This window comes from Delphinus delphis, chromosome 12 (genome assembly GCF_949987515.2).
Source record: "Delphinus delphis chromosome 12, mDelDel1.2, whole genome shotgun sequence".
NCBI lineage: Eukaryota > Metazoa > Chordata > Mammalia > Artiodactyla > Delphinidae > Delphinus > Delphinus delphis.
The window spans coordinates 71592184-71617619 of NC_082694.2; the positions used below are offsets into that span (position 1 = coordinate 71592184).

General features: G+C 38.2%; 1 protein-coding gene across 11 annotated transcripts in view; it reads left to right on the forward strand.

The window, feature by feature from the left end:
• The window catches only part of ITSN2 (intersectin 2), a 162287-nt gene that overhangs the window by 39879 nt on the left and 96972 nt on the right, over window positions 1-25436 (forward strand). For 8 of the 11 annotated variants that reach the window (XM_060027011.1, XM_060027010.1, XM_060027009.1 and 5 more), the window contains 13 exons: window positions 7505-7597; window positions 9722-9785; window positions 10970-11133; window positions 12474-12680; window positions 12813-12909; window positions 13736-13875; window positions 18710-18773; window positions 19314-19451; window positions 19916-20001; window positions 20697-20959; window positions 22046-22195; window positions 24349-24489; window positions 24926-25013. In XM_060027011.1, the coding sequence (XP_059882994.1) occupies window positions 7505-7597; window positions 9722-9785; window positions 10970-11133; window positions 12474-12680; window positions 12813-12909; window positions 13736-13875; window positions 18710-18773; window positions 19314-19451; window positions 19916-20001; window positions 20697-20959; window positions 22046-22195; window positions 24349-24489; window positions 24926-25013 (1695 nt within the window). Of the gene's footprint in view, window positions 1-5130; window positions 5249-7504; window positions 7598-8723; window positions 8911-9721; window positions 9786-10969; window positions 11134-12473; window positions 12681-12812; window positions 12910-13735; window positions 13876-18709; window positions 18774-19313; window positions 19452-19915; window positions 20002-20696; window positions 20960-22045; window positions 22196-24348; window positions 24490-24925; window positions 25014-25436 lie in introns of those variants that run through there. The other 3 variants (XM_060027013.1, XM_060027017.1, XM_060027019.1) reach the window with 3 other exon arrangements.

A 25436-nucleotide genomic window follows, 5' to 3' on the forward strand; every position in this document is an offset into this window, starting at 1 on the left:
TCACGGGCCCAGCCACTCCACGGCATGTGGGATCTTCCTGGACCGGGGCACGAACCCGTGTCCCCTGCATCGGCAGGCGGACTCTCAACCACTGCGCCACCAGGGAAGCCCCTGCTGGTCATTTTTAAATTACAAAAATAATACTGCTAAAGTAAAATAAATATCAAAGTAGTCAGGGAGGCAATGCGGTGTAATAGTTAAGAGCAGAAACTTTGGACTTATACTCTAAAGTACAGGAAGATTCTAGCTAAAAATTGAATCAGCTATATGGTGTTAGGCCAGTTATTTAACTTCCCTAGCTTTGTTTTTTTCGTCTGTAACTTCTGTAAACCTTGTTCACGGAACTGTTGTAAAAATTAAACGTAATATTAATATGCTTAGCATGGTTGCTGGTATAAAGTAATAGTAAATAGTAGTTGCTTCTTCTACTAAGTACTACTATTACTCTGCTAATGTTGTTGGACTTTAAAAGCAAATGATAAGAGAGGGAAGGTTGTTTCTCTGAGATGGTCAAGAGTTGAGAGAACAGTAGGGTAAAGGGGATTAAGAAAAGATCTGCGTATATCTCTATGAGAAAAAGTAAGAAGAGATTAACTCATCTTTTAACAGGATAGAATTGCAAGATGCCTGTGGCATCCTTAGGAGAAACAGACCACATAATTCACTTTGACAGCCACCAGTTGTTGCCTTTGGACAGCATTATTTGCTAGTTGTCCTGAGTTGGCTGGAAGGGTAGAGGTGGAGCAGAATATTCTGCGGAGTGATAGAAAGAAGAGGAGGCAAGGTGCAAACCTGGTTTGTATAGGACAGTGTTTCCCCACCCTGGCTGCACAAAAGAATCACCTGGAGAGCTTTTTAAAAATTGTGAAGCTTGTGCCTCATTCCCCAGAGATTCTGCTTTACTTGGTCTGCTGGAATAGGTTTTGTCTCCTAAAGCTCCCCAGGTGATTCAGCCAGGGGTTGCATATCTCTGGTGTAGGACATTGGCTAGTCAAGTATTGCCTGCTACGTACTTTATACTTTTGAAATCACCTTTACATACACCATTCTTACAACAAGTCCTAGGTAAGGAAACAAAGGGTGAGGAAGTTTAAAGGCCTGCTCAAGTCACAAAACTGGTTAGCACACAGGAGCAGAATCTCCACTGTGTTCCTTTATGCTCCACTGCTGCCATTTAGCTATGAAAGGAAGAGGGTGGAGATGTATTTGGGGGTAGTGAGTTGAGACTGGGTCTCATGTTCAGAGCAAATGGAAAGGATCATAAAATCATTGTTTGTTTTTCATGGCTTAAGAGACCCTCAGACATTTTCAGATTTAGTAGACCATTGTCTGTTTTAACACCTCTGGTAACAAAAGAGTAATTTCTGGTGGGGTTGATTCCCTCTTCATACAGTCCTAACTTTCTTCAAAATGGTGGTCCTTTTCCTAATTCATGTATGGAAGGCAAATAACCACTTCGTATTCTGCATAACAACTTGTAGAAACACTTAGAGTTGCTACCATGTCTTCTTTAATCTTTTTTTTAAACTGAAGTATAGTTGATTTACAATGTTGTGATAGTTTCTGGTGTACAACAAAGTGATTCAGTTATACATATATATATACATATTCTTTTTCATTATGGTTTATTACAGAATATTGAATATAGTTCCCTGTGCTATACAGTAGGACCTTGTTGTTTATTTTATATACAGTAGTTTGTATCTGCTAATCCCAAACTCCTAGTTTATCTCTCTCCCACCCTCTTTCCCCTTTGGTAACCATAAGTTTGTTTCCTGTTTCTGTTTCGTAAATAAGTTCATTTGTGTCATATTTTAGATTCCACATATAAGTGATATCATATGGTATTTGTCTTTCTCTTTCTGACTTACTTCACTTAGTATGATCATCTCTAGGTCCATCCATGTTGCTGCAAATGGCATTATTTCATTCTTTTTAATGGCTGAGTAGTATTCTGCTGTGTATACATACCACATCTTCTTTATCCATTCATCTCTCAGTGGACCTTTAGGTTGCTTCCATGTCTTGGCTGTTGTAAGTAGTGCTGCTATGAACATTGGGGTGCGAGTATCTTTTTGAATTATAGTTTTATCTGGATATATGCCCAGGAGTGGGATTGCTGGATCATATGGCAACTCTATTTTCAATTTTTTAAGGACCCTCCATATTGTTTTCCATAGTGGCTGCACTAATTTACATTCCTATCAAGAGTGTAGAAGGGTTCCCTTTTCTCCACATCCTCTCCAGCATTTATTTGTAGACTTTTTAATGATGGCCATTCTGACCAGTGTGAGGTGGTACCTCATTGTAGGTTTTTGATTTGCATTTCTCTAATAGTTAGCAATGTTGAGCATCTTTTCATGTGCCTATTGGCCATCTGTATGTCTTCTTTGGAGAAATGCCTATTTAGGTCTTCTGCCCATTTTTTGATTGGGTTATTTTTTATTACTGTATTGTATAAGCTGTTTGTATACTTTGGAAATGAAGCCCTTGTCATTTGTATCATTTGCAAATATTTTCTCCCAGTCCATAGGTTGTCTTTTCATTTTGTTTATGGTTTCCTTTGCTGTGCAAAAGCTTGTAAGTTTGACGAACTTATGGTTACCAGGGGGGATTGGTGGGAGGGAGGGATGGTTAGGGAGTTTGGGATTGACATGTACACACTACTATATTTAAAATGGGTAACCAACAAGGACCTACTGTATAGCACAGGGAACTCTGCTCAATATTACGTAACAACCTAAATGAGAAAAGAATTTGCAGAAGAATAGATACATGTATTTGTATAACTGAATCTCTGTACTGTACACCTGAAACTAACACAACATTGTTAATCAACTATACTCCAATATAAAATAAAGAGTTTTTAAAAAGCTTATAAGTTTGATTAGGTCCCATTTGTTTATTTTTGCTTTTACTTATATTGCCTTGGGAGACTGACCTAAGAAAATACTGGTACAATTTATTTCAGAGGATGTTTTGCCTATGTTCTCTTCTAGGATTTTTATGGTGTCATCTTATATTTAAGTATTTAAGCAATTTGGAGTTTATTTTTTTGTGTGGTGTGAGGGTGTGTTCTAACTTCATTGATTTACATGCGGCTGTCCAGCTTTCCCAGCACCACTTGCTGGGAAGTGGTGCCTCCTTTGTCGAAGATTAATTGACCATAGGTGTGTGTCTATTTCTGGGCTGTCTATTCTGTTCTGTTGATCCATGTGTCTGTTTTTGTGCCAATACCACACTGTTTTGATTACTGTAGCTTTGTAGTATTGTCTAAAGTCTGGGAGGGTTATGCCTCCAGCTTTGTTCTTTTTCCTCCGGATTGCTTTGGCAATTCTTGGTATTTTATGGTTCCATATAAATTTTAGGATTATTTGTTCTAGTTCTGTGGAAAATATCATGGGTAATTTGATCCCTGTCACCTTAAATCTGTAGATTGCTTTGGGTAGTATGGCCATTTTAACAATGTTAATTCTTCCAATCTAAGAGCATGGCATATCTTTCCATTTCTTTGAATCATCTTTAGTTTCCTTTATCAGTGTTTTAGTTCTTAGCATATAAGTCTTTCACCTCCTTCGTCAGGTTTATCCATAAGTATTTTTGTATTTTAGTGTGATTTTTAAAAGGGATATATATATATATTTTTTTACTTTTTCTTCCTTAACCTTTGATTGATTATTCAGGCTTAATATCTTTAGTTCCTTAATTGCCTCATAGAATATTTCTAGGCCTCTCATACCACCTTCTTCTCTGGAGCTGCTTTGTTGTTCCTATTGAAATATGCACTCATAACTAAGTCTTGTTTCAAGATAGTGATTTAATTCTATGTTATTGGCCTTTCTCTTCCTGGATCCTATTTAAATTATCAAAGAGAACATAAAAAAAAAAATCCAAGGTAGCTTTAGGAAATCACGTCACCGTCGGTGTACCAAAAACTTTGAAAGTTTCTAGAAATTATGAAGCAGATTAGATTGGATTCAACATAGGCATAGGAGAGTCATGTTTGATAAATAAATGGACTGATGTTTTCAGTAGAGCTGTTGAGTAAAGGGGGCTGGAATGCAGGGTGGAACATGGGACTGATGGCAAATTGAAGGATTTCTATGACTCCAATGAAGTTGGAGCAGTTCTCCACAGAATTTAACCTCAAACTTTATGGATGCAAACAGTACTCTAAGTAGGGCATTTGTTACAGAAATAAGATAAAATTTCAATGAACTACCGAAAGACAAGTGAGGGCCAGCATGTTGGTCTGGAATGACTGGGGGCTACAGACCCAATGGGAGTTTATACTTACAAGCTGGTTCCTCTGGGCATTAACTGGGTGCTCATGAGAAAGATGGAGGCTGTGCAAGAGACCAGAAAGAGCCCCCACCTCAGTTGCAGGCAGCTGTAGGCAGACAAACATGAAATACCATGCATTTCCTTGCATCTTTTTTTCCTATTAAGTAAAAACCTTAAGCCACTGAGAGTGGGTCAGTTAAAGACTCACCCCAAAGACACAGGCAGAGACACATTGCTGCTGGGGTAAGAGTAGAAGAAAAACCTGTCTACCCCTGAGCGTGGGGGAAGGAAACCTTGTGTCTAAGATTCTATACCAATACCAAGCAGAGGTATTACTCCTACTACTGGTGGTGGACCAGCAGGAAAGTGCTTCCCAAGACTAATCACAGATACAAGGAGAAGTTTGGATGCCCCAGGGTGGAGGGGCAGGAACAGAGAAATCCATACCCCTGGGACTCAGGTGCATATGGCCTGCCTAAGACTGAGAGTGGATGAGGATCAGATGGTAGTGAAAGCCATCTGGTTGGGGATGGCAGACTCAGAGTCACATAAATTTTAAGGTGCTTCCAGCAGTTTAGGAGAGCCACACCAGCGCATTGTCCTTAGGGAAGAAGGCTCCAGGGCCAGTTCTGAAAGAGAAAAGGTCATGCTTCTCCCACTCCCATACCTCTTGGGGTCTAAGGTATGTCTCTTCAGATGCCTGCTCGTTGCTCTCCACTGCCAAAAGATCTCGATGTTCCATTTAGCTATAACTTCACTATCTTCTAGTGATCTAGAAGTGTTAGGTGCAAGAGGGACAGGGACATTTTTGTAAACCCTAACCAGAATTAACTTTGACTCCCCTAGGTCCCTTATTAGCTGAGCTGCCACCTGGAGGATGCACCAACCAGCTAAGAGGCGATGATGATCCCTTTCTTAGGGACAGCACATTCAGTGGCCAAACTGTCTGAGTTTAAGGAGTAAGGTGAACCAGGAGGAGGTTATGGAAGCAGAGTCAGACATCATCAGTGCATTGTTGAACAGCTTTTCTGATAAATGATTCATTAGCGTCAGTGCAAATAGTCTAGAAAGCTAAAAACATGACACAGATTACTTTCAAGGGCCGCAATAGTATGGACATGAGGGGCCGATTGGTAACCTGAAAAAGTGTCAGCAGCTTGAGGAACCACCAGTAGCCCTAGGGGGAGATCAAAAGTTTGATGTAGTCCATCTGCCAAGAGCCAAAAAAGGGCAGTGCCCTGTGCAGTGAGACCTCCCAGACAGGAATCATTAAGTCTGGCATGCAGTGGTATCCTCTGCATCAGAAACACAGGGTCAGACTTAATCAGAAGCTTGATTTCAGTCTAAATTAGAGAATGGACTCTTGCCATGGGTAGCTACATTAAGTGACCCAGACCATTCAATTAGCAATTAAAATTTGTTTTCAGTTTGCAGCCCCAAAGAGGCTACCTTTAATCTGTCAGTTGTAATTTTCCAAGTGGCAAACCAAACAGCTGGGCCACTGGCAACAGCCCAAGAATCTGAGTTCTGCCCACTGAAGAGAATGCTGTGTCTCCTTTTGGTTCTGCATAGCTCTGAGGCTGAACAGTCATGGCAGCCCAGTGGACACTGTCAGCTTCAGCTTCTATAAACCATTAGTGAACCAGGCTGAGGCATTTCAGGGAACCTCATTGATCCAGTAGCTTTGCTTCAGACAGTGGAGTAGGAATAAAGTTTCCCCTCAGAGGATTGCCTGCCACTTTTTCATATAAAGCCAAAATGCCGTTGGGGCAAGGCTGTCCTGTATTCTTGAATATACCATTTCCATTTGGCAAGCAAGGCTTTTGGGGGTCCTTCTCACCTTGTTAGTTGTGGAATTTAAGTTTGACCCACCCCCAAATGGGACTATCAGGCCAGAGAGTCACTAGGCCTGCCTAGATCAAGCAGACCCATCTGGAGGCTGTTTCCCTTTGCCAAAGGCTCCACTTGGCAGAATCCTCAGTAACAAAGATCTGTGCTGTTTCCAGTACCCAGAGTCTAATTGTGTTGGGGTTCACCAGCTAGTCCTGCTGGTGGAGGTATTTAGTTTAGCCAGTAGTAGTATATCAGTGTTAATTTATGTGTTTTGACAAATGTGCTGTGGTTATGTAAATTGTTAACATAGTGGATATTGGATGAAGGATGTACAGAAACTCCATACTATCTTTGCAACTTTCCTGTAAATCTAAAAGTATTTCAAATTGAAAAATTACTTTAAAAAGTACCAGATGGGGCTTCCCTGGTGGCGCAGTGGTTGAGAGTCCGCCTGCCAATGCAAGGGACACGAGTTCGTGCCCCAGTCCGGGAAGATCCCACATGCCGCAGAGTGGCTGGGCCCGTGAGCCATGGCCGCTGAGCCTGTGCTCCGCAACGGGAGAGGCCACAACAGTGAGAGGCCCGCGTACTGCAAACTTTCCCACACTCATGTGGTGCTTTAGCTATTAGTCTACTCAGTGCAGTTGCAGTGTCTTGAACATGTCTTGACTTCTCATGCTATGCCCTTTTTGTATGAAATGCCCTTATCCCACCTCTTCACATGGCAAAATTAAAGCCAAGCTTCAAGGCTGTGCCTTGGTCTTACCTTTCCTGTTAGCTCATCATTGATGCTTCTGACTCAGTACTAGCACAGCTTTTTTTTTTTTTCGGTACACGGGCCTCTCACTGCTGTGGCCTCTCCCGTTGCGGAGCACAGGCTCAGCGGCCATGGCTCACAGGCCCATCCGCTCCGCGGCACGTGGGATCCTCCCGGACCGGGGCACAAACCCGTGTCCCCTGCATTGGCACGCGGACTCTCAACCACTGCGCCACCAGGGAAGCCCTAGCACAGCTTTTTGTATGTATTTCTGCTTAGGATGCTTCACAGGTTAACATTGTAAATGCTGGTAGTCATCTTCTAGAGTAAGAGTTGCTTGAGGATGGGAATAATACTTTATTCATCTTTTCATTTCCAGTATTTAGCTTGTTGCCCACTTCCAGTGAGTTGTACACAGTAATTGTTCAAGTAGATGTTAACTGGGTGAGTGAGTGAAAAGCCTTAGGGCCATGCTATGTATGGTTATGATAGAGCTTTCCTCTTTGTGTCACTTCAGTATTAAGTACTGTCATTAAATGGATATTTGTGATTCTTGTTTACATTTTGGAATTGTATTTAAGTATTCTCGTGTATACATTATAAAATCTTTTTCTTTCATTTATGTTTTAGGAGGGCCAAACATGTGGGCTATTACCTCTGAAGAACGGACTAAGCATGACAAGCAGTTTGATAACCTCAAACCCTCAGGAGGTTACATAACAGGTTTGTGTTTATATTTTATTTGTAAATTATGCTCCTTTTCATGTAGTATCTTATAATTAGTTTTAATTTGACTGCCATCAATTTGTATTATTTAATGATAAAATTCATATCAATCCGAATTCTAGAATTTTTTTAAAATGTGACTTTCTTATTTTACCCGGAACCATCTTAATTTGTTGTCTTTGGATTTGGCATAATAGAAGATCTTTTCCTGATCCTAAACTTTAATTGTCCAGTTTCACATTTTAACCTTATATCTGGAAAGTTTTCCATTTATTTCTCAAGGTAGTTGAGACTTTTTTCCCTAAGCAAATTTATTAATGTGTTCTTAATATGTTGTGCCAGATACTAGTATAATGATCAGTGTTACTAAAACCTAGTAGAAATATATATATCAGATCAGTTTTCTTGAAAATAATCTAGAATTTTTTTTTCTGGAATCTGTTTTCCTAACATTTAGCCCTCTGTCTTTGGGAGGCTTTATAAGCATTGATTGTTGATGATAAGCATTGATTGTTGATGCTATAGCCCTTGTTTTGCAAGAAGTCCCCCAGAACCAAAAGAGGATTAATTTAGGTGTGTCTTTCAAATTTTTTTCTATAGATGAAACTTTCTTTTCTATGCTAAAGCACCTTAGGGCTTTATTTACAGTAGTAGTAAATATAATGGCTAATATTTACCAAATCTGTACTGTATTTCAGATACTATACTAAATGTACTATCTCCTTTAACCTTCACAACAAGCCGGTGACGTTGCCCTGTCGTTGTCTGTATTTAAAGATGATAGAACTGAGACTTTGAGGTGTTCTGTAACTTGCCAAGAGATGGTTAGTGGTGATCTGGGCTTGGAAACCTTTCAGTCTGACTTTGGAGTCCATCCTCTTAAACATTATAGTTTAATGTTATTTGCACTTCAGTAATAAAAACTACCTTACCTGGTATCCGGGTTGGGATTTGATTACCCTACTTACAAGGTAATAATTTGGTCTGTTACTGTCTCATGGATGCTGGCAGAAGACCCAGAATTCCTGAGTGAGAGACCAAGGACACTCTTTCCAATGGCACAGCTGGTAGCATGAGCACCGGCATATTTCTGTCCATTTCCCTCGTCCCTTGAGTCACATAGGGGCCAGGCAGAGGGGCCAGAAGGATGCTGCACATGCGGTGGTTGTTATAGAAGAGGAACACTGGACTTCAGGGAACCCACCATTTTTCAGCAAGCAGTAAGCAAGCTTATTCTTTGTCCCAGAGGGAAACATTACCTCATCCTTCAAGACAGCTCACTGCAAACCCAACTCTGAGACATGATCCAGGTAAAGAGCAGTTAGGATCTTACGTTCTTGGCATACACAGCAGGACATATCAGACATATCAGACACCCATGAGGAGTATCTTTCCCAAACCTTGTATTTTTTTTAATTAGAGCTCTTCTAGGGAATAGTGTTTTTAACTATAAATTTTATTAGATAGGTGTATTATCAAATAAGACCCTAATTATGAGGAAAAACTAAGATGAATAATGTAATCTTTCATCACTGATTAATGCATATATAACTTCAGTTGTGACATTTTTGTTTTAAAACCTCTAAGTCTTATTAAAGTAATATAAATAATTTTTCTTTAATAATTGTAATTAGGGACTTCCTTGGTGGCACAGTGGTTAAGAATCCTCCTGCCAATGCAGGGGACACGGGTTCCAGCCCTGGTCTGGGAAGATCCCCCATGCCACGGAGCAACTAAGCCCGGGCATCACAACTACTGAGCCTCCACTCTAGAGCCCATGCTCTAGAGCCCGCGAGCCACAGTTTCTGAGCCTGTGTGCCACAATTACTGAAGCCCGCACGCCTAGAGCCTGTGTTCCGCAGTAAGAGAAGCCACCGCAATGAGAAGCCCGCGCGCCACAAAGAAGAGTAGCCCCTGCTTGCTGCAACTACAGAAAGCCCACGTGCAGCAAAGAAGACCAATGCAGCTAATCAATCAATCAACAATCAATTTATAAAAAATAATAATTGTAATTAAAATAAATCAATAACATTGTTATTATTGGCCATTATTGTTATTCAGAGGCATCAAAGTAATTCCACTTACTAATACGCTGTTTGATTTTTTTTTTATTGTCTTCAGGTGATCAAGCACGTACCTTTTTCTTACAGTCAGGCCTGCCAGCTCCTGTTTTAGCTGAAATATGGTAAAATGTTTTCTTTTGTAGATGAGCTTAACTTTCTGGTAGTCTGACTTTGTTCTGTTTTTAATACTTAGTGTTAACATAAAGTTGTTTTTACTTGTAGTCTGTTGTTAATAAGAGTATTTCTGGGCTTCCCTGGTGGCGCAGTGGTTGAGGGTCCGCCTGCCGATGCAGGGGACACAGGTTCGTGCCCCGGTCCGGGAGGATCCCACGTGCCGCGGAGCGGCTGGGCCCGTGAGCCATGGCTGCTGGGCCTGCGCGTCCGGAGCCTGTGCTCCGCAGCAGGAGAGGCCACAACAGTGAGAGGCCCACGTACCGCAAAAAATTAAAATAAGAGTATTTCTTCAGCTTTTTAGAAAATAAATTTTATTGAGTAAATGACTAAAAATCAATTGGGGTTTTGTTCTATAGGATAAATTTCTAATTTCCTTAGAATTTCTAAGGAAAGGAAATTTCTAAGTGCTTTTCTATTAAAAAAAACACTTCTTTACAATTTGGCAAGAGTCTTGATCTTCATTCTGTTATTTTGTAGTTGTTTCATTTATTTCATCATCTATAAACCCCACATTAGCCCTCCCTTCCCTTATTCCTACCTTAAAGAAATTGTTCTTTATAATATCTAAGGTTTTGGGTTTTTAATGTATTTACAATAAACATCAACCCCTACTCCATCCTTCTTTCCATTCAGAATATCCCCATGCCTGGCAGAGTGCCAGGCACGTAGCAAGCATTCAGTAAATACTTGAACAAATGAATAAATTGTTTACAGTGGTTATACTCTTGTATAATTTCTTTCCATCTGCACTGGTGGAATTCATCCCAAAGGTATCTAGATACTATATAGACTGATAGTATTTTATTAGATACTATCTTTGGTCAGTGTATATTAATGTACAGGTTTTAGTGTTTTGTTATACACATACACATATTTAATTAAGTGATGATCTACATGTAAATGCTATGTCGTTGTTTCCATTTTATCATCCTCCTCAAAAGTAATGTTGACCCTGAATAACAATCTGTCACCCTCCAAACTAAGTAGCAGATGCATTAGTTTGATCTGCTGTCAGGTTCTGTGAGGAGGGCCCTGTTCCATCCTGAATAAAAGAGTGACTTTGAGCTCTTAAAATCAGGGGAGCTCAATACATCAAAACAAAACAAATCTACCGCCCTCATTGTCCTTTTAGGGCTTTGTCAGACCTGAACAAGGATGGGAAGATGGATCAGCAAGAGTTCTCCATAGCTATGAAACTCATCAAACTAAAGCTTCAAGGCCAACAGTTGCCCGTGGTTCTTCCCCCTATTATGAAACAACCTCCTATGTTCTCTCCATTAATTTCTGCTCGTTTTGGTATGTGTTTATTAATTTAATTAGATGCATTTGATAGTTAAACTTGATTCCTAGGCATAATATTTGAGAATCAGAAAAGGATTTGTTGGCATAAAATGACAGTCCCCAGACTCCAAGTTAACTTTCATGTCTGAGACTAGAAATGTTAAGTTCGCTGTCATAGCTAGGGAGTCCATGTGTCCTAGTTTTCCAGGGACAGTTGTGATTATGCCTGTTGTCCTGGCATCTAGTCTGGTTAGTGTTCCCTTTCATAATTCCCAGTTGGATGATAAATTATATGATCCTGCTAGTTATAGCTGAGCCTAAATACTATTCTTAATTAGTTTCCTCTATACTCTGTATGCATAACAAAACTGTGAACAATTTAAACTCGAAATGGTTTCATTTGGGGGGTAATTTAAAGTTATACATAAGTAGAAATTTCTTTAATTTAAAGGTTAATTAGCCAGCTAAATTTAGGGCTAAAAGTTGGAGACTTCGTGCTATTTAATTTGCATATTCATCAGAGGTAACTAGTTTTCCATTAATTTTGATTAGCCATTTTCCTATTATTTGTGAGAAGCACTCATTGGAACAGAACATTCAATTAGATATGTCTATGTATCAGAAACATGGTCTTCCACTCTAGATGTTAGACCTTAAAATACTAAATTCTTTCACTATTGCAGTGAATTCTAGAGATAACATCAAATCCTTGTGTAACCGTATTTATATAGTGTACTTCATATTCTGCAGTTAGTAAACAAATGAGTCATCACTTTGTTCCTTTTAAAGAATTGTCCTTGAATCCATATGTATTGTGTTACATATAAGAAAAGTGAAACGTGGCATGCTTCCTTCTTGCACATAGTGTGTGTGCATAAATGGTTCTCTTAAAGTATGCAGTATTTAGAACATCCTTTACAGGGGAGGGGAGAGTTTGGGGAGTGAGTGTGTGTGTGTGTGTGTGTGTGTGTGTGTGTGTGTGAACTCAACAGCACTGTATTTATTATCCCTACACAAAACCCCACATTTGATCAGGTAATACATTCTCTCATTGAGGATACTAATATTTAGTTGGAAAAGGCTCTTTAGTTTTATTCATGATACTAGAAGAGAATTTTTAACTCCTTAGTAGGCATTCGCTTAGTTCACACAGGTCAGAATATTGATATTAAAAGCAGTAGCTTACCTCCTGCACTGCACTGGGTCCAAGCTGCTTTAGTGAACTTTTTAAAACTAGTTTGCCAACAGTGTTTCTGTAACATAGCAGTTGCTCACTGTACTGTGAACTTGTTTTCTGTCATGTGTTTTATAATTGGTTTAGCAGCACTGGGGAATGTGTTCTGTTTTGTCCTTAGGAATGGGAAGCATGCCCAATCTGTCCCTTCCTCAGTCATTGCCTCCGGTCGCACACATAGCAACTCCCTTGTCCTCTGCGACTTCAGGGACCACCCGTCCTCCCCTAATGATGCCTGCTCCCCTAGTGCCTTCTGTTAGCACTTCATCATTACCAAATGGAACCGCCAGTCTCATTCAGCCTTTATCCATTCCTTATTCTTCTTCAAGTAAGTGCTTTGTTTCTGATGACTCGGTATTTTATTATGAAGAAACTTATATTTGCATCCCAATAGATAGATTTCCTTCATACTTTGTGAAATTGTTTGGTATGAACCTTTTTCTTTTCTCTTTTTTTTTAGCATTGCCTCATACGTCGTCTTACAGTCTGATGATGGGAGGATTTGGTGGTGCTAGTATACAGAAAGCCCAGTCTCTGATTGATTTAGGATCCAGTAGGTATGAATACTTAAAACTTCCAACTTTTTAGGCTTTCAATAAGGAGTATTTAACAAAAGACTTTTTTTTTTTTTTAAAGCTCTGAGCTTATCCAGGTTTTACTTTATAGTGGCCAAATGTAAACACTTGGTAAATTTACTATTTGTAATTCACATAAAATAATTTTATTTAAGAATTATTAACTGTCTGTGGTATTTTACTTTTGAAAAATATATCTTATGTAAACTAAAAATATTCTGTATTTTTAATCAATCAATTTTTTGCACAAAGCTACATTTTTCTTGCAAAAATATTTCTCAAAACATCTCATAATCATTGTACATTATTATTTCTCGAGCAAAAGCTGCTGATTGAGTATCTTTAAAATTTCAGAAAGCACAAAAGCATCAATGTTCATTCATCACCACTCGTATAAATCACAATAATACTCTTTAAAGCAATGACCCAGAAGAACAATGTCTGCATCCTTGTTTAAACACTCACTGATTGTGTGACCTTGTTTTTCTCAACATCACTGAGCCATAGTTTGTCCATCTAAAGGATGGAGACAGTAATACTTTTTAAGTTTGTCATGAGGATTAGAAATAATATTTGTGAAAACCCTAGCACAATGTGGGGCCTGGCACATAGTAGGTTCTTGGTATATGGTCGTTTTGTACTTCATATGGTATTTGCTTTCCTAAGAATAACGATAATTGATTGAATTTTTTCAGTATCAAGTATAAAAGTAATTACTGTTATATTAGAAGGTATGATTCTTATTGTCTCTGACTTAACTAAACGTATTTTATTTAGTAACAAAAATTTTAAATAAATTTTGTTACAGCTCAACTTCCTCAACTGCTTCCCTCTCAGGGAACTCACCCAAGACTGGGACCTCAGAGTGGGCAGTTCCTCAGCCTTCAAGATTAAAATATCGGCAAAAATTTAATAGTCTTGACAAAAGCATGAGTGGATACCTCTCAGGTAAGTGGCATACGGTGCTTAAGAATGTGAGAGAGTTATGATTTTATATGGACTTTTATTAAAGAAATTTTATTTGAAGTTGTATTTTGTAGCTCATTTAAAATTTTAACATCCAAAAAATTTAGCAGGCATTTGATAAATACAAATAATGTTTAAGTTGTGTAAGAGTTCAAAGTTCTTATAATCAAGTTGAGCACACCCAGCTTTTTGGAAAGAAGACCTCTCCCTTGAGAAGGTCAAACCTCATCCTCCAATGCAGTGAATGGAGAACTTCATGTGATAAGAGAGTATAGCACTAAGCTTCAGCTCAGTTTCCCTGAGAGTCTCCTTCCTCATTGGTTCTTTCTCTGCTTGTCCTTCCGAACACCTCATGTGAGCATTGTTCCCCTTTAAAGCTCCAACCCAAATGTAGCCATAAAACCTGACCTGAGATCCCCATAGAACATTTGAGTCCATGCTAGAACAAACATCCAAACTTCACTAATTGAGGATAGTGAAGGGGGACATAAACAGAGGGTAATAGGCAAGTAGAATTCCCATCTTCTAACTTTTGCCTCTCTCTTCACTTAACAACGAATTATAGTTTAGACAGAGTAAAATGAGTGTTTAAAAATAATAGAGCTTTAAAGTGCTAGGGAACATAGAATAGGAGATATTAATACTGAAGAAATAAGATAAAACATCTTTTAGGAAGGGAGCATTGAAGCCCTATCATGAAAGAAAAAAGTTAGGATTCAGATAGAGATTGAAGGTGAGGGCATTTGAGGGTGACAAGGAAGAAATCCTAAGAGCAAAAAGTACACGACATGTTTGGAGGATGAAAAGCAGTATATGAAATAGGAGTATGGGGTCTCTAGTTGTGCACTGGGGCAAGGGAGCAATAAAACTTTTGGAATTGATTGGAAAAGCTAATACGCAATATGCAATATTTTCTTTAAAGATACATATCTATGTGGTAAAATCTTTAAAAAAAACGAGAATTATACACAAAAAAATCAGTATAGTAGTTGCCTTTTCTGTGGGAGGCATGGAGATAAAATCAGGGAACACAGATAGCTTCAAAGAATTTAGTAATGATCTAGTTCTTAAGTTGTATAGTAGTTTAATGGGTGACTTTTATTAGTATACTTCATAACTTACAACTATACTATATATGTATCAAATATTATATAAGAACTATAAATTTCTGTAACTTTGTTAAATTATGTGGAACTATACTATATTTTTAAGTAATCTTTTTTTTTTTTTTTGGGATTTAACATCTCTGAAATTGGGATGTGTATTATCATCAGTGGTATCTTAGCATTGTGTCATGTTTTTTTTTTTTTTGGCAGTGATTTTTCCTTCTTAGTGTTACTTAAAATAATGGGGTATCTTATAATCAATGGCATCTTAGATTCTGTGAAATTATATTCAAACTATAGTATTTAAGATTAACATAAAGTAAAAAAAAAAGATTAACATAAAGTCAGACAATTCTCATATTTGAAAAAATGAACTTCTTTGGGCCCTGCATTTTGCATTGAAGAAGTTTCTTTTTTCAGATTAACAGAAGTGGACTAAAAAGACATGTACAGAAGTGTTCATGGCAGCTTCATTCACAACATCCAAAAAATAAGTAGCCTAAATGTCCATCGACAGGAGATTGGATACATAAATTGTGGTGTATTTCTTTAGCAGAATACCTTGCAGCAATAAAAATGAATGAACTGCTGATACATGCAACAACTTGGATCATTTCACAGATGTTGCATGAGTCAAAGAAGTCTGGCACAAAAGATCCATAATATTTAATCCATTTATATGAAGTTGAAGAACAGGAAGCTGAATTGATGGTGATAAAAATCAGAATAGTGTAGTTACTCTGTTGGACAAGGGACCATGTTAGAACCTTCCGGGGTGCTGGAAACATTCTGTATCTTGAGGTGGGTGTTAGTTGCATGTGTGCATACTCATGTAAAAATCCACTGATCAGTACACCTAAAATTAGTACCCTTTGTGTATGTACTGCAAACATAGAGTATAAACAAAAGTGGGTTTGTGTTGCAGTATGAAGGGCAGTGGGGAGCCAACTGTGAGGAAATGTTCCCTTAATGTTACTTTATTTGTATGTGACACATTGCATGAAGGGCGTGTATTGTGTTTTCAGAAAATGTTATTATTCTTAGACTTACAAGAGTAAAGCTATATATCGGTAGTTAAGGGAAGGATTGATTTTCTTTGAAAGAAGAAGTTGTCTCTGGTGTCTTGAAACTGAGCATGAGCCCCACGTATATGAGGACAGGGCTAACCTAGACTTATGTGGTATGCTTTGTTCAGTGAATGTAGCAGTTAGTGGTCTAATTTTTCCCTCTTGTTCTTCCTCCTCTCTTCCCCATAAACCCTCAGTCATGATTTATTTAGATTGATTCATTGACTCAAATATTTCCTGAGTCACATATCTTCTGGGCACTCAGTATGACACTGGAATGCAGACAAGAAGACATGTCCCATGTCTTTAAAGAGCCCATAGTATAGGTCACATAATCTCAGTGAATGGTGGTTTAAAAGTGCTGTGATTAATACGGATGAGAAAGTGACTAATGCTGAGGATGTAAGAGAGCGTTTCACAGGAGAGGTGTCATTTGAGCTGGATCTTAGAGGATAAATAGACTGCCTGGTAGAGAGTCGGGGGACTAGCATTTTAGGCGCAGGAAATAGGATATCCAAAGTGTTGGCAGACCAGTAGTGTGCATGCTCGAGTGAGCTTCCTTAGTGCAGCTTCCTCTGCTGCCTCTCTTTGGCCCCTGTATTACTCACATGGCCTGCACACATTTAAGCCTTCCGCCAGTGCACTTTTAACCATTGCATTCCCTCCCTTCTTCCTGTTGTTTGCTCTGTTGCCTAGTGCGAGGGGTCTGCTTTGTTATCTTTGTCCAAGAGCTGAAACTTTAGTTATAGAACCTTTCTTGGTTTGAAATAGCCTGCCATTTTTTTATTGGAAGAATCCTCTTTTTAACATAAAAACCTCCTCAAATCTTACTTTTTATATGAAATCTATTGAGAAGTATTAATTGAGTGAGGCTGTGAGCTATTTCCAGTGTGTTTCCTTTATGTGATTTCTATTAAGTGGCCAGATTAAAAAAAGAATGGAAAAGATTTTAAAATTATATAATATAAACATTTGATTGCTTGTTATAATATGTGGTATATTTGAGGTTGTTCCATATAGAATATGTAGCTTTGGTTATCCAGATCTCTGTGTTCAAAGCTCAGTGAAGCAGTGGGTTTAACGGCATCGGTGCTGGCTTTGTAGTGCAAGTTGTTGCTGAGGAAGAACTGGCAGTTGTATCTCTTCTGTGCAGAGTTGTTTCGAGAGTCCTTGACTCAGGCTAAACGCAGGGTAGGGCTGACTCTTCTGGCACTTGTGGCTTAGGCATCTGAGAGTGGGAGGTGTTGCACCTGCTTTATTGACTAGGTGACCTTCCCTAGAGAAGCCTCAGGCTTCATCATGGTCAGAAAGCCACAGACAAGCTCACCAGGAGTGAACGCTCCTCTGAAGCAGAGAGGGATTTTCTGTTCTGGAATATATTCATTGAAGATTAGGAGCCTGTTACAGAGACATATTTTTGTTTTCTCACACTGAGGGAGAGAAAAGAAGTTGAACAGTTTACCATACATAGTAAGCATTCATATGAGTGTTAGCTATTGTTATTATCAGTTGCTATCACATAAGTAAGCCCCCATTGCACCTTAGATAGAGGATAATTTTGGATTACAATTTTCTTCATTACTTTAGCAAATATTTATTAAGCATCTATTTACTAGGTGTGGGGTATACGTTAGTGGATAAAACAGTCAAGGCTTTTGTCTTCATAGAACTTAGCATAATAAGGGAAATAGACAAACAGGTAAACAAGCAAATGTTACATTACAAATTGTGATATGAGATATAAAGGATAAAAGCAGGAAATGTATTGAATGGTAGGGTGGACAGAGAAGGCCTTTCTGAGAAGGTGACGTTAGATATCGGCTTCACAGGTGAGAAGGACCTAGACATGCAATGATGTAGAACTGTAGGACTTGATGTTGGATATGGGTGTACAGGAGAGGGAGGGCTCAGGGGGGACTTTCTGATTTCTGGCTTGAGCCACTGGATGGATTGTGATACCATTCATAGAGAAGGGAGGACTGAGGAAGAATGATTTGGGTGAAGATTAGGAAGAGGGGCCTGGATGGGGATTGAAAGAGTAGTTTTATATGTATTTGGTTTGATATGCTTATAAAATACATACATTGATTTTTCAGTTGGATATAGAAGTCTAAACTTAGAGGAGAGGTTTGGGCTGTGGATGTACATTTGGGAATCCTCAGCCTCTAGGTGCTGCTTAAAGTCATAGAAATGGATATGAATGCACAGAGAGAAAAGAGTGCCCAGGATAGATCCGTGAAGAATGCCAGCATTTACAGGTCATTTAGAAGAGGAAGAGTAGAGACGAAGGAATGATCAGAGAGATAAGAGAATATCTGAAAATGCTTAAGGAAGCTGTGCTTTGAGAGCTTGGCCTCTAATACTCTGTGTCGCTGGCTTAGTCCTTCGTGTCAGTCACTTGTGTGTACCATTATCTTCTGAAAGGACACGGGAGCACTTGATTCTACTAACTGTAGACTTTAAACTCCTTGGTCCAGGGAATGTGTTTGTTTTGATGACTACTGAATGCTCAGTGTCTGGTGCATGGTAAAAGCCGATGCTATCCCAGGGTAGCAGCAGTGTTATTTCAAGGGTACAGCTACTTAAGTTTGCATGACTTTAAGAGGCTAAAGAATTTTTTTATGCTTTTTCTCACACAATCAGGTTTTCAAGCTAGAAATGCCCTTCTTCAGTCAAACCTTTCTCAAACTCAGCTAGCTACTATTTGGTGAGTTTGCCCGTTGATTATGATTTTTAACTATACATTTTCTGTTATACTGTTTCTGTAAAAGTTTGTGACTCAGAAGCATTCCATAAAAGTGGCCATGTGAAAATTAATGCAAACCTGTAAGCAAATAAAATTGCTTTGTAAAATGTTATCCTCAAGAATTTGGCATTTAATTATTTTACAAGTAAAACTTGTTTGCTTTTATATAATGCCTTCTATGGAGAATTAGAGAATATCTCATTTTTAATGTGGAGCTAAATGTGATTTGATGGGTGAATTAACCATGTACCAAGACAAGCCACCTTTTCAGAAGGAATATTTCCCTTTCCATTTCAACGTTTCTTCCCTCTCTTTTGTGATATGAAAATTAAGGGTAAAAATTAGCTCACTTTTCTGTGTGTATTTACTTTTCACTAAAATGTGTTAACCCAGCTGTTCTACTGTCATTATTCTTGTTTTAAAAATAAAAAATTGAACTCTTCTGAAAATATTTTACTCTAAATAGACTTTCTTAGTTGTGAATTTTCATATTTTCTTTAGGACTCTGGCTGACATTGATGGTGATGGGCAGCTAAAAGCTGAGGAGTTTATCCTTGCAATGCACCTCACTGATATGGCCAAAGCTGGACAGCCATTGCCACTGACTTTACCTCCGGAGCTCGTCCCTCCGTCTTTTAGGTGAGTGCCTCTGTAGATGAAGGGGTGTTGTTTCTATCATGTTTGGCAGACATGATTATTACTTTGGGATTTCCTGAGGCCTCTGCTCTAGTTTCATGGAAAATCGAACATTTACATTGCCATTTGATTTTGGTATTTAATGAGTTACACTGAGAAGAGAGTAGATATTAGAAGTAGGTGTGTATTTTCACCACACCATAGATAAGGAAACTGATGCGTAAAGAGATTAAGAATAAATTTACCCAAGAATAGCAATTGGCTGAACCATGATTTGAATCCACATCTCTCTGGCTTGATAATCCATATACTGCTGTACAGTGTAACTATAGACCACACTATATTTTAAATACCTTTAATTACATTCTAAATATTAAATTGCTCTAGTCAGTGGTAGTCTATATAGTCTGGTCTAAAAATTCTCAGATCTCATGATGCTAAATTTATTTGTTGTCTGCTTTTCTTAGAGGAGGAAAGCAAATTGATTCCATTAATGGAACTCTGCCTTCATATCAGAAAATACAAGAAGAGGAACCTCAGAAAAAATTACCAGGTAGCATCGAGTGTCCAAGTTGTATATTTATTGTGAATTCTCTTAAATTTTACCATGAAATATAAATGAATATTTAGAATTTTTAAATTCTTAATATTTTATATGCTGTATGAGACACTATTTGATGAATGGGATGGATTTCAACATCAGTAAAATTAAGATAGTCAAAACTGAGAGGAAGAGACAGGTATGTATATTTGGCAAGAGTGTATGTATTAGGTGTCCTAGTTAAAGTGTTTCTCCCACTTTTGGAAAAATCATTATAGCAAGCTTTGTAACGAAATCTTGAGCTTTAAAAAAAGTTTAAATACTGGTTGAAAAAGTACATGTGTAGGTATTTTAAAATATTAAAAAGTTAATGACATATACCAAATATAACAAATATATAGCCATACAACTTTGGTTATCCTTGAAGAAAATGCTGAGGAAAAAATTGAAAAGCATTTTCATTGGCAGGAATAGTAAAATTATTTTTCTCTTGGATGGACTCAAACTTAGAGATTTGTTTTCCAAAAATGAATATTCTTATAAGAAAGTAAATATTTTACTATTTACATTTGAGTTAAAATTATCCTTCGGAGAAGTATCCACAGAGAAATAGCAGTCACGTGATCACGAGGCATGAGGACGTTGAAACTAGATTACAGGTTCATTAGGCTTGATGTTGAAGAATGCTTACAATATACCTTATCTAGTTACGTTCGAGGACAAGCGGAAAGCCAACTATGAGCGGGGGAACATGGAACTGGAGAAGCGACGCCAGGCCATGATGGAGCAGCAGCAGAGGGAGGCAGAGCGCAAAGCTCAGAAGGAAAAGGAAGAGTGGGAACGGAAACAGAGAGAGTTACAAGAGCAAGAATGGAAGAAGCAACTGGAATTAGAAAAACGCTTGGAGAAGCAGAGGGAATTGGAGAGACAACGGGAGGAAGAAAGGAGAAAAGAGATAGAAAGACGAGAGGTTATTTTTTTAAGTTATTTTATTTCCCAGGAAAATCATTTCATTTAGTAAGTGGCTACATTTCATTTGATAAAAAATGGTAATCTTTGTTGTGCTTTTTCTCAGCATCATTCGTTCATTCTTACCCTGTACAAATCTGAATCTTCCTTCTCCTGTGGAGAGATAGAGGGTCCTTGCTTGTGAGGGGTTTCAGGGCTGGCAGCTGGTAGAGAAAGCATGTCTGCAGGTGATACCTCAATCAGTGCAAGATTGGTTGCAAAGCTGAGTTGAGTGAGGAGCCAGAGGAAGAAGTCAGTGTGATCAGGTCCTTAAACGAAAGTAAGCTTAGGATCCAGAGTGAAAGGCCAAGTAATTGGAGAGGCAGAAAGAAGAGAGTGGGGAATTGAAGGCCATGAGAGGGATCACGAGGGTGGGCTTGCACAGGTCTTTGGGAAAACTGGTGCTGTGTGGGGTCCCTGGGAGGCCTGGTTGTGTTTTCAAGGGCTGTGCGTGGACCACAGTAAATTACAGTGGCACTGAAATAAGGTAAATAAAATATTTTTCTTCCCTGATGACAGAATAAAGGTACAGTTATTCCTACTAACATTTGCATTTATGAAGTCATCCCTTTTTTTTTTTTTTTTTTTTGCGGTACGCGGGCCTCTCACTGTTGTGGCCTCTCCCGTTACGGAGCACAGGCTTCGGATGCACAGGCTCAGCAGCCGTGGCTCACAGGCCCAGCTGCTCCGCAGTATGTGGGATCTTCCCAGACCGGGGCACGAACCCGTGTCCCCTGCATCGGCAGGCGGACTCTCAACCACTGCGCCACCAGGGAAGCCCTGAAGTCATCCTTTTGTTTATTAAGGGAAAAGTAACTACAGCAAGAGGATGGCCCTATGAAGCAATCAGAAAATCTGGTGGATGAATTTGCTTTTGTGGAAGTCTTTAGATTAGGCCCATTGATAAAACTAGGTTTGCCCAGTTACCCTTAGAAACTCAAGCCCACTCAGTGCTAAATGCTGCCTGATCTTTACTTTGTCATTCCATCAGTTTTTGAATGAGGCAAAATTGTTAATTTAAAAATTAACTTTAATTCATTATTTTCAGGCAGCAAAACAAGAACTTGAAAGACAACGTCGTTTAGAATGGGAGAGAATTCGTAGACAGGAGCTTCTCAATCGAAGGAATAGAGAACAGGAAGAAATTGTCAGGTTAAACTCTAAAAAGAAAAGCCTTCATCTCGAGTTGGAAGCACTGGTATGGCTATAGGTTTAAGTGAAATTTATCTGAATGATGCTTAGAGTTACCTGTTGAAAAATATTACTGTTTTTTTAATCTACCTCATGAATGTGTTATGTTTTAATGTAATTAAATAGTCATATTTTCATATGTGCTTTTTAACAGTTTAGACAGTATAGTTTACTAAAAAAGGATAGTGACTCGAAATGCTGAGAATTATGTTGTGGTCTTAGTTCAGATGTGGATAAACAAGGTACTCTTGGGCAAGGTCTCTGGAAGGTGGTCTGCAGAGGAATAACCAGAAGGGGGAGAGGAGAGCCTAGGCGCTAGGACAGCGTCTCCTCTCCCCACTTCTTCGTCCCACATTTCACAACAGAGAATCGCCACATTTATCTGCTGTACTTTTATTGGAGTTTTATCTAAAATTTGCTTGGAAAAAGGGATTCTACTGCTAAAAAGAAAAAATGACTGGAAACTGCTGACCTAAATGATCTCTTAGGATTCCTTTCAGTTCTAAAAGACTATGGTTGTTAACAAATATTGGCCATTATGCTTCTCAGTTTTTACACATCAGATGTCAGAGTATCTGTTAAAAAGACTTTGCTTGAAATGCAAAGTGAGAAGATAGAAAGGGTCTGAGTAAGGCATACTATTCTACTATGACCTTGTAATCCCATAAGCCTGACCTGATTATACAGTAAGGTTTTGCAAAAAATGCATGTGTAGCTATGTAGTAGAGCCATATTTACATCTTGTTTAATTGTAGTCTAATGTTTTATTTGGTTGATGAATTGAATTACATTTTTTTTAAAAATCACAATATCTTTCATCAGAAAGGTACTATTTTATGCCTTCAAATGAATAGGAAAGCATACCACAGTTGTTAATCATGCCATAGTACTACATACAAAACAGTCCGAAAAACTTTAACTGCTTTGTGTAGCTACTTGGATATCTGTCTGAACCGTTATCTTGACTGTGTGTTTTTCCTTAAAAATACAATGGGAGGAAACCTTTTGATTGTTTTCCCCCCAAGAACTGGGGTAACACACCAAGTAGTAGCATAGATTAATGTGTAGAGTCTGGAAAGGTCCAGGGCCTATACTTATATTTGCTGAAGATAATAACATGATATCCAGGGTGGACACAGCATATTCCCTTCAGCGTGTATTTCTCAAATATGAAACATACTTTTCAGTAAAAACTTTCATTATTGGTGATTTTTAACCAGGAACCTCATTTTTCCTCACCCCACTTTATTTGCTAAGGCTGCCATAACAAAATACCACAGACCAGGTGGCAATTTTTATCACAGTTCTGGAGGCTGGAAGTCCAAGATCAAGGTGTCAGCATGTTCGATTTCTTCTGAGGCTTCTCTCCTTGGCTTGCTGATGGCTGCCTTTTGCCGTGTCCTCATGTGGTCTTTTCTCTGCCTGTGCATCTCTGCTGTCTCTATTGTGTCTAAATGTTCTCTTCTTATAAGGACACCAGTCAGATTGGAGTAGGGCCCACCCATAAGACTTCATTTAATCTTAATTACCTCTTTAAACGTCCTATCTCCAAATGCAGTCATATTCTGAGGTTACTGAGGGTTAGGACTTCAACATATAAATTGTGGAGGACACAGTTCAGCTCATAACACCTCACCCTTCTTATTAGCTTCCATTGAGAATCCTGCTGTTTTTTGTTCTGTTTTTTTTCTTTTTTCTTAGAACAAGGGGAAAGGAATATTGGTATAGGAGAAGAGTAGTGTGGCCCCAAAAGGCCCTCCTGTACACTGTTTAATTAGAAGAATCAGATGGCAGCATTGAGGATAGAAATAGAAGTTCAGAGAATGTAATGCTAATTGTCATATGCACACACTTATTCCTCCTTATTATTCTAAGAGATTGTTTATATTTTAATATTATGAATTAGTGCCTAAATGCTGAGTTCAGAAAAAAATTCAGTGTGTTATGATTGTGCTTTCTCATCTTAACATAATAGGCTCTTATACTCACAGTGGTACATTTCCTGCTAATAACTCTCTTGAGTTAACTTGGTTTTAGACATTTATCTTAGACTGAGTATAAATGATAAATGACATTTAAAATTTAAATAAAAATATTGTTCTCTTGATAAGAACATTTCCTATTAGCATTTTATGTTACCATATGTTTCTCTTCCTATAGAATGGCAAACATCAGCAGATCTCAAGCAGACTTCAAGACGTCCGACTCAGGAAGCAAACTCAAAAGACTGAGCTGGAAGTTCTGGATAAGCAGTGTGACCTGGAAATTATGGAAATCAGGCAGCTTCAACAGGAACTTCAGGTAAGTCCTTTGCTGCTGAATTGTCCTTAAACATGAGCAGTTATTAATAACTCTTCCTAATAAAGTGTTTTTCACTTTTGGGGTCATGAACCCCTTTGAGCCTCTGATAGACATCCTTCCTAAAGGCATGTAGATATACACAATCTTGTATAATATCAGGAATCTCATGGACTCCCTAAAACTGTGCTTAACATCTGGTTAAATTCTGCTTAATATTTATACAATATCTGGGCATTTACCACTTTGAGTTTTAAGTCTTTAATAAATAAATAAATACATCATTTAATTCCATTTTAGTTTATCCATAAGTTGTAAGCAATTTACATATTATTCTATGTATTATTCCTATACTAAGTTTCAAGAGTGATTAAATCATGTTTTAACATTTTTCAGAAAATTCTTAGACAACATTACAGTTTCTTTTTCTTTTTATAAGGAATATCAAAATAAGCTTATCTATTTGGTGCCAGAGAAGCAATTATTAAATGAAAGAATTAAAAATATGCAGCTCAGTAACACACCTGGTAAGTCTCTAAGGTTTGTTTTGCCTCTTTTATTCTTTTCTGAATGTATTAGTTATATTCTGTTACGTTTTAAAATAGCATTATTCTGTTATAAATAACATTTTTTGTCTATAGTTAAAAATTTTTAAATAATGTGAAAAATATTACCTCATGTTGGAGCATTTTTAGCAATAAAATGTAAATAGAAATAAAATAACAATTGTGGTTTGACTTCCTGTCTTGATACCATTTTTATTTATATATTTCAAATACCAATCAAATAAAATGTTACATTACAGTTAAACAAGACCTCAGTTTGGCTTGAACACGAGGCTGTATGTGCATTTTGGCAAAATCCTGCACTAATTGTAAAGAACTGTTCATGAGGAGACTTTTCTATGGAGCCAAACCTGTTGGATTCTAGGGTGATAGTGTACAGCAGTG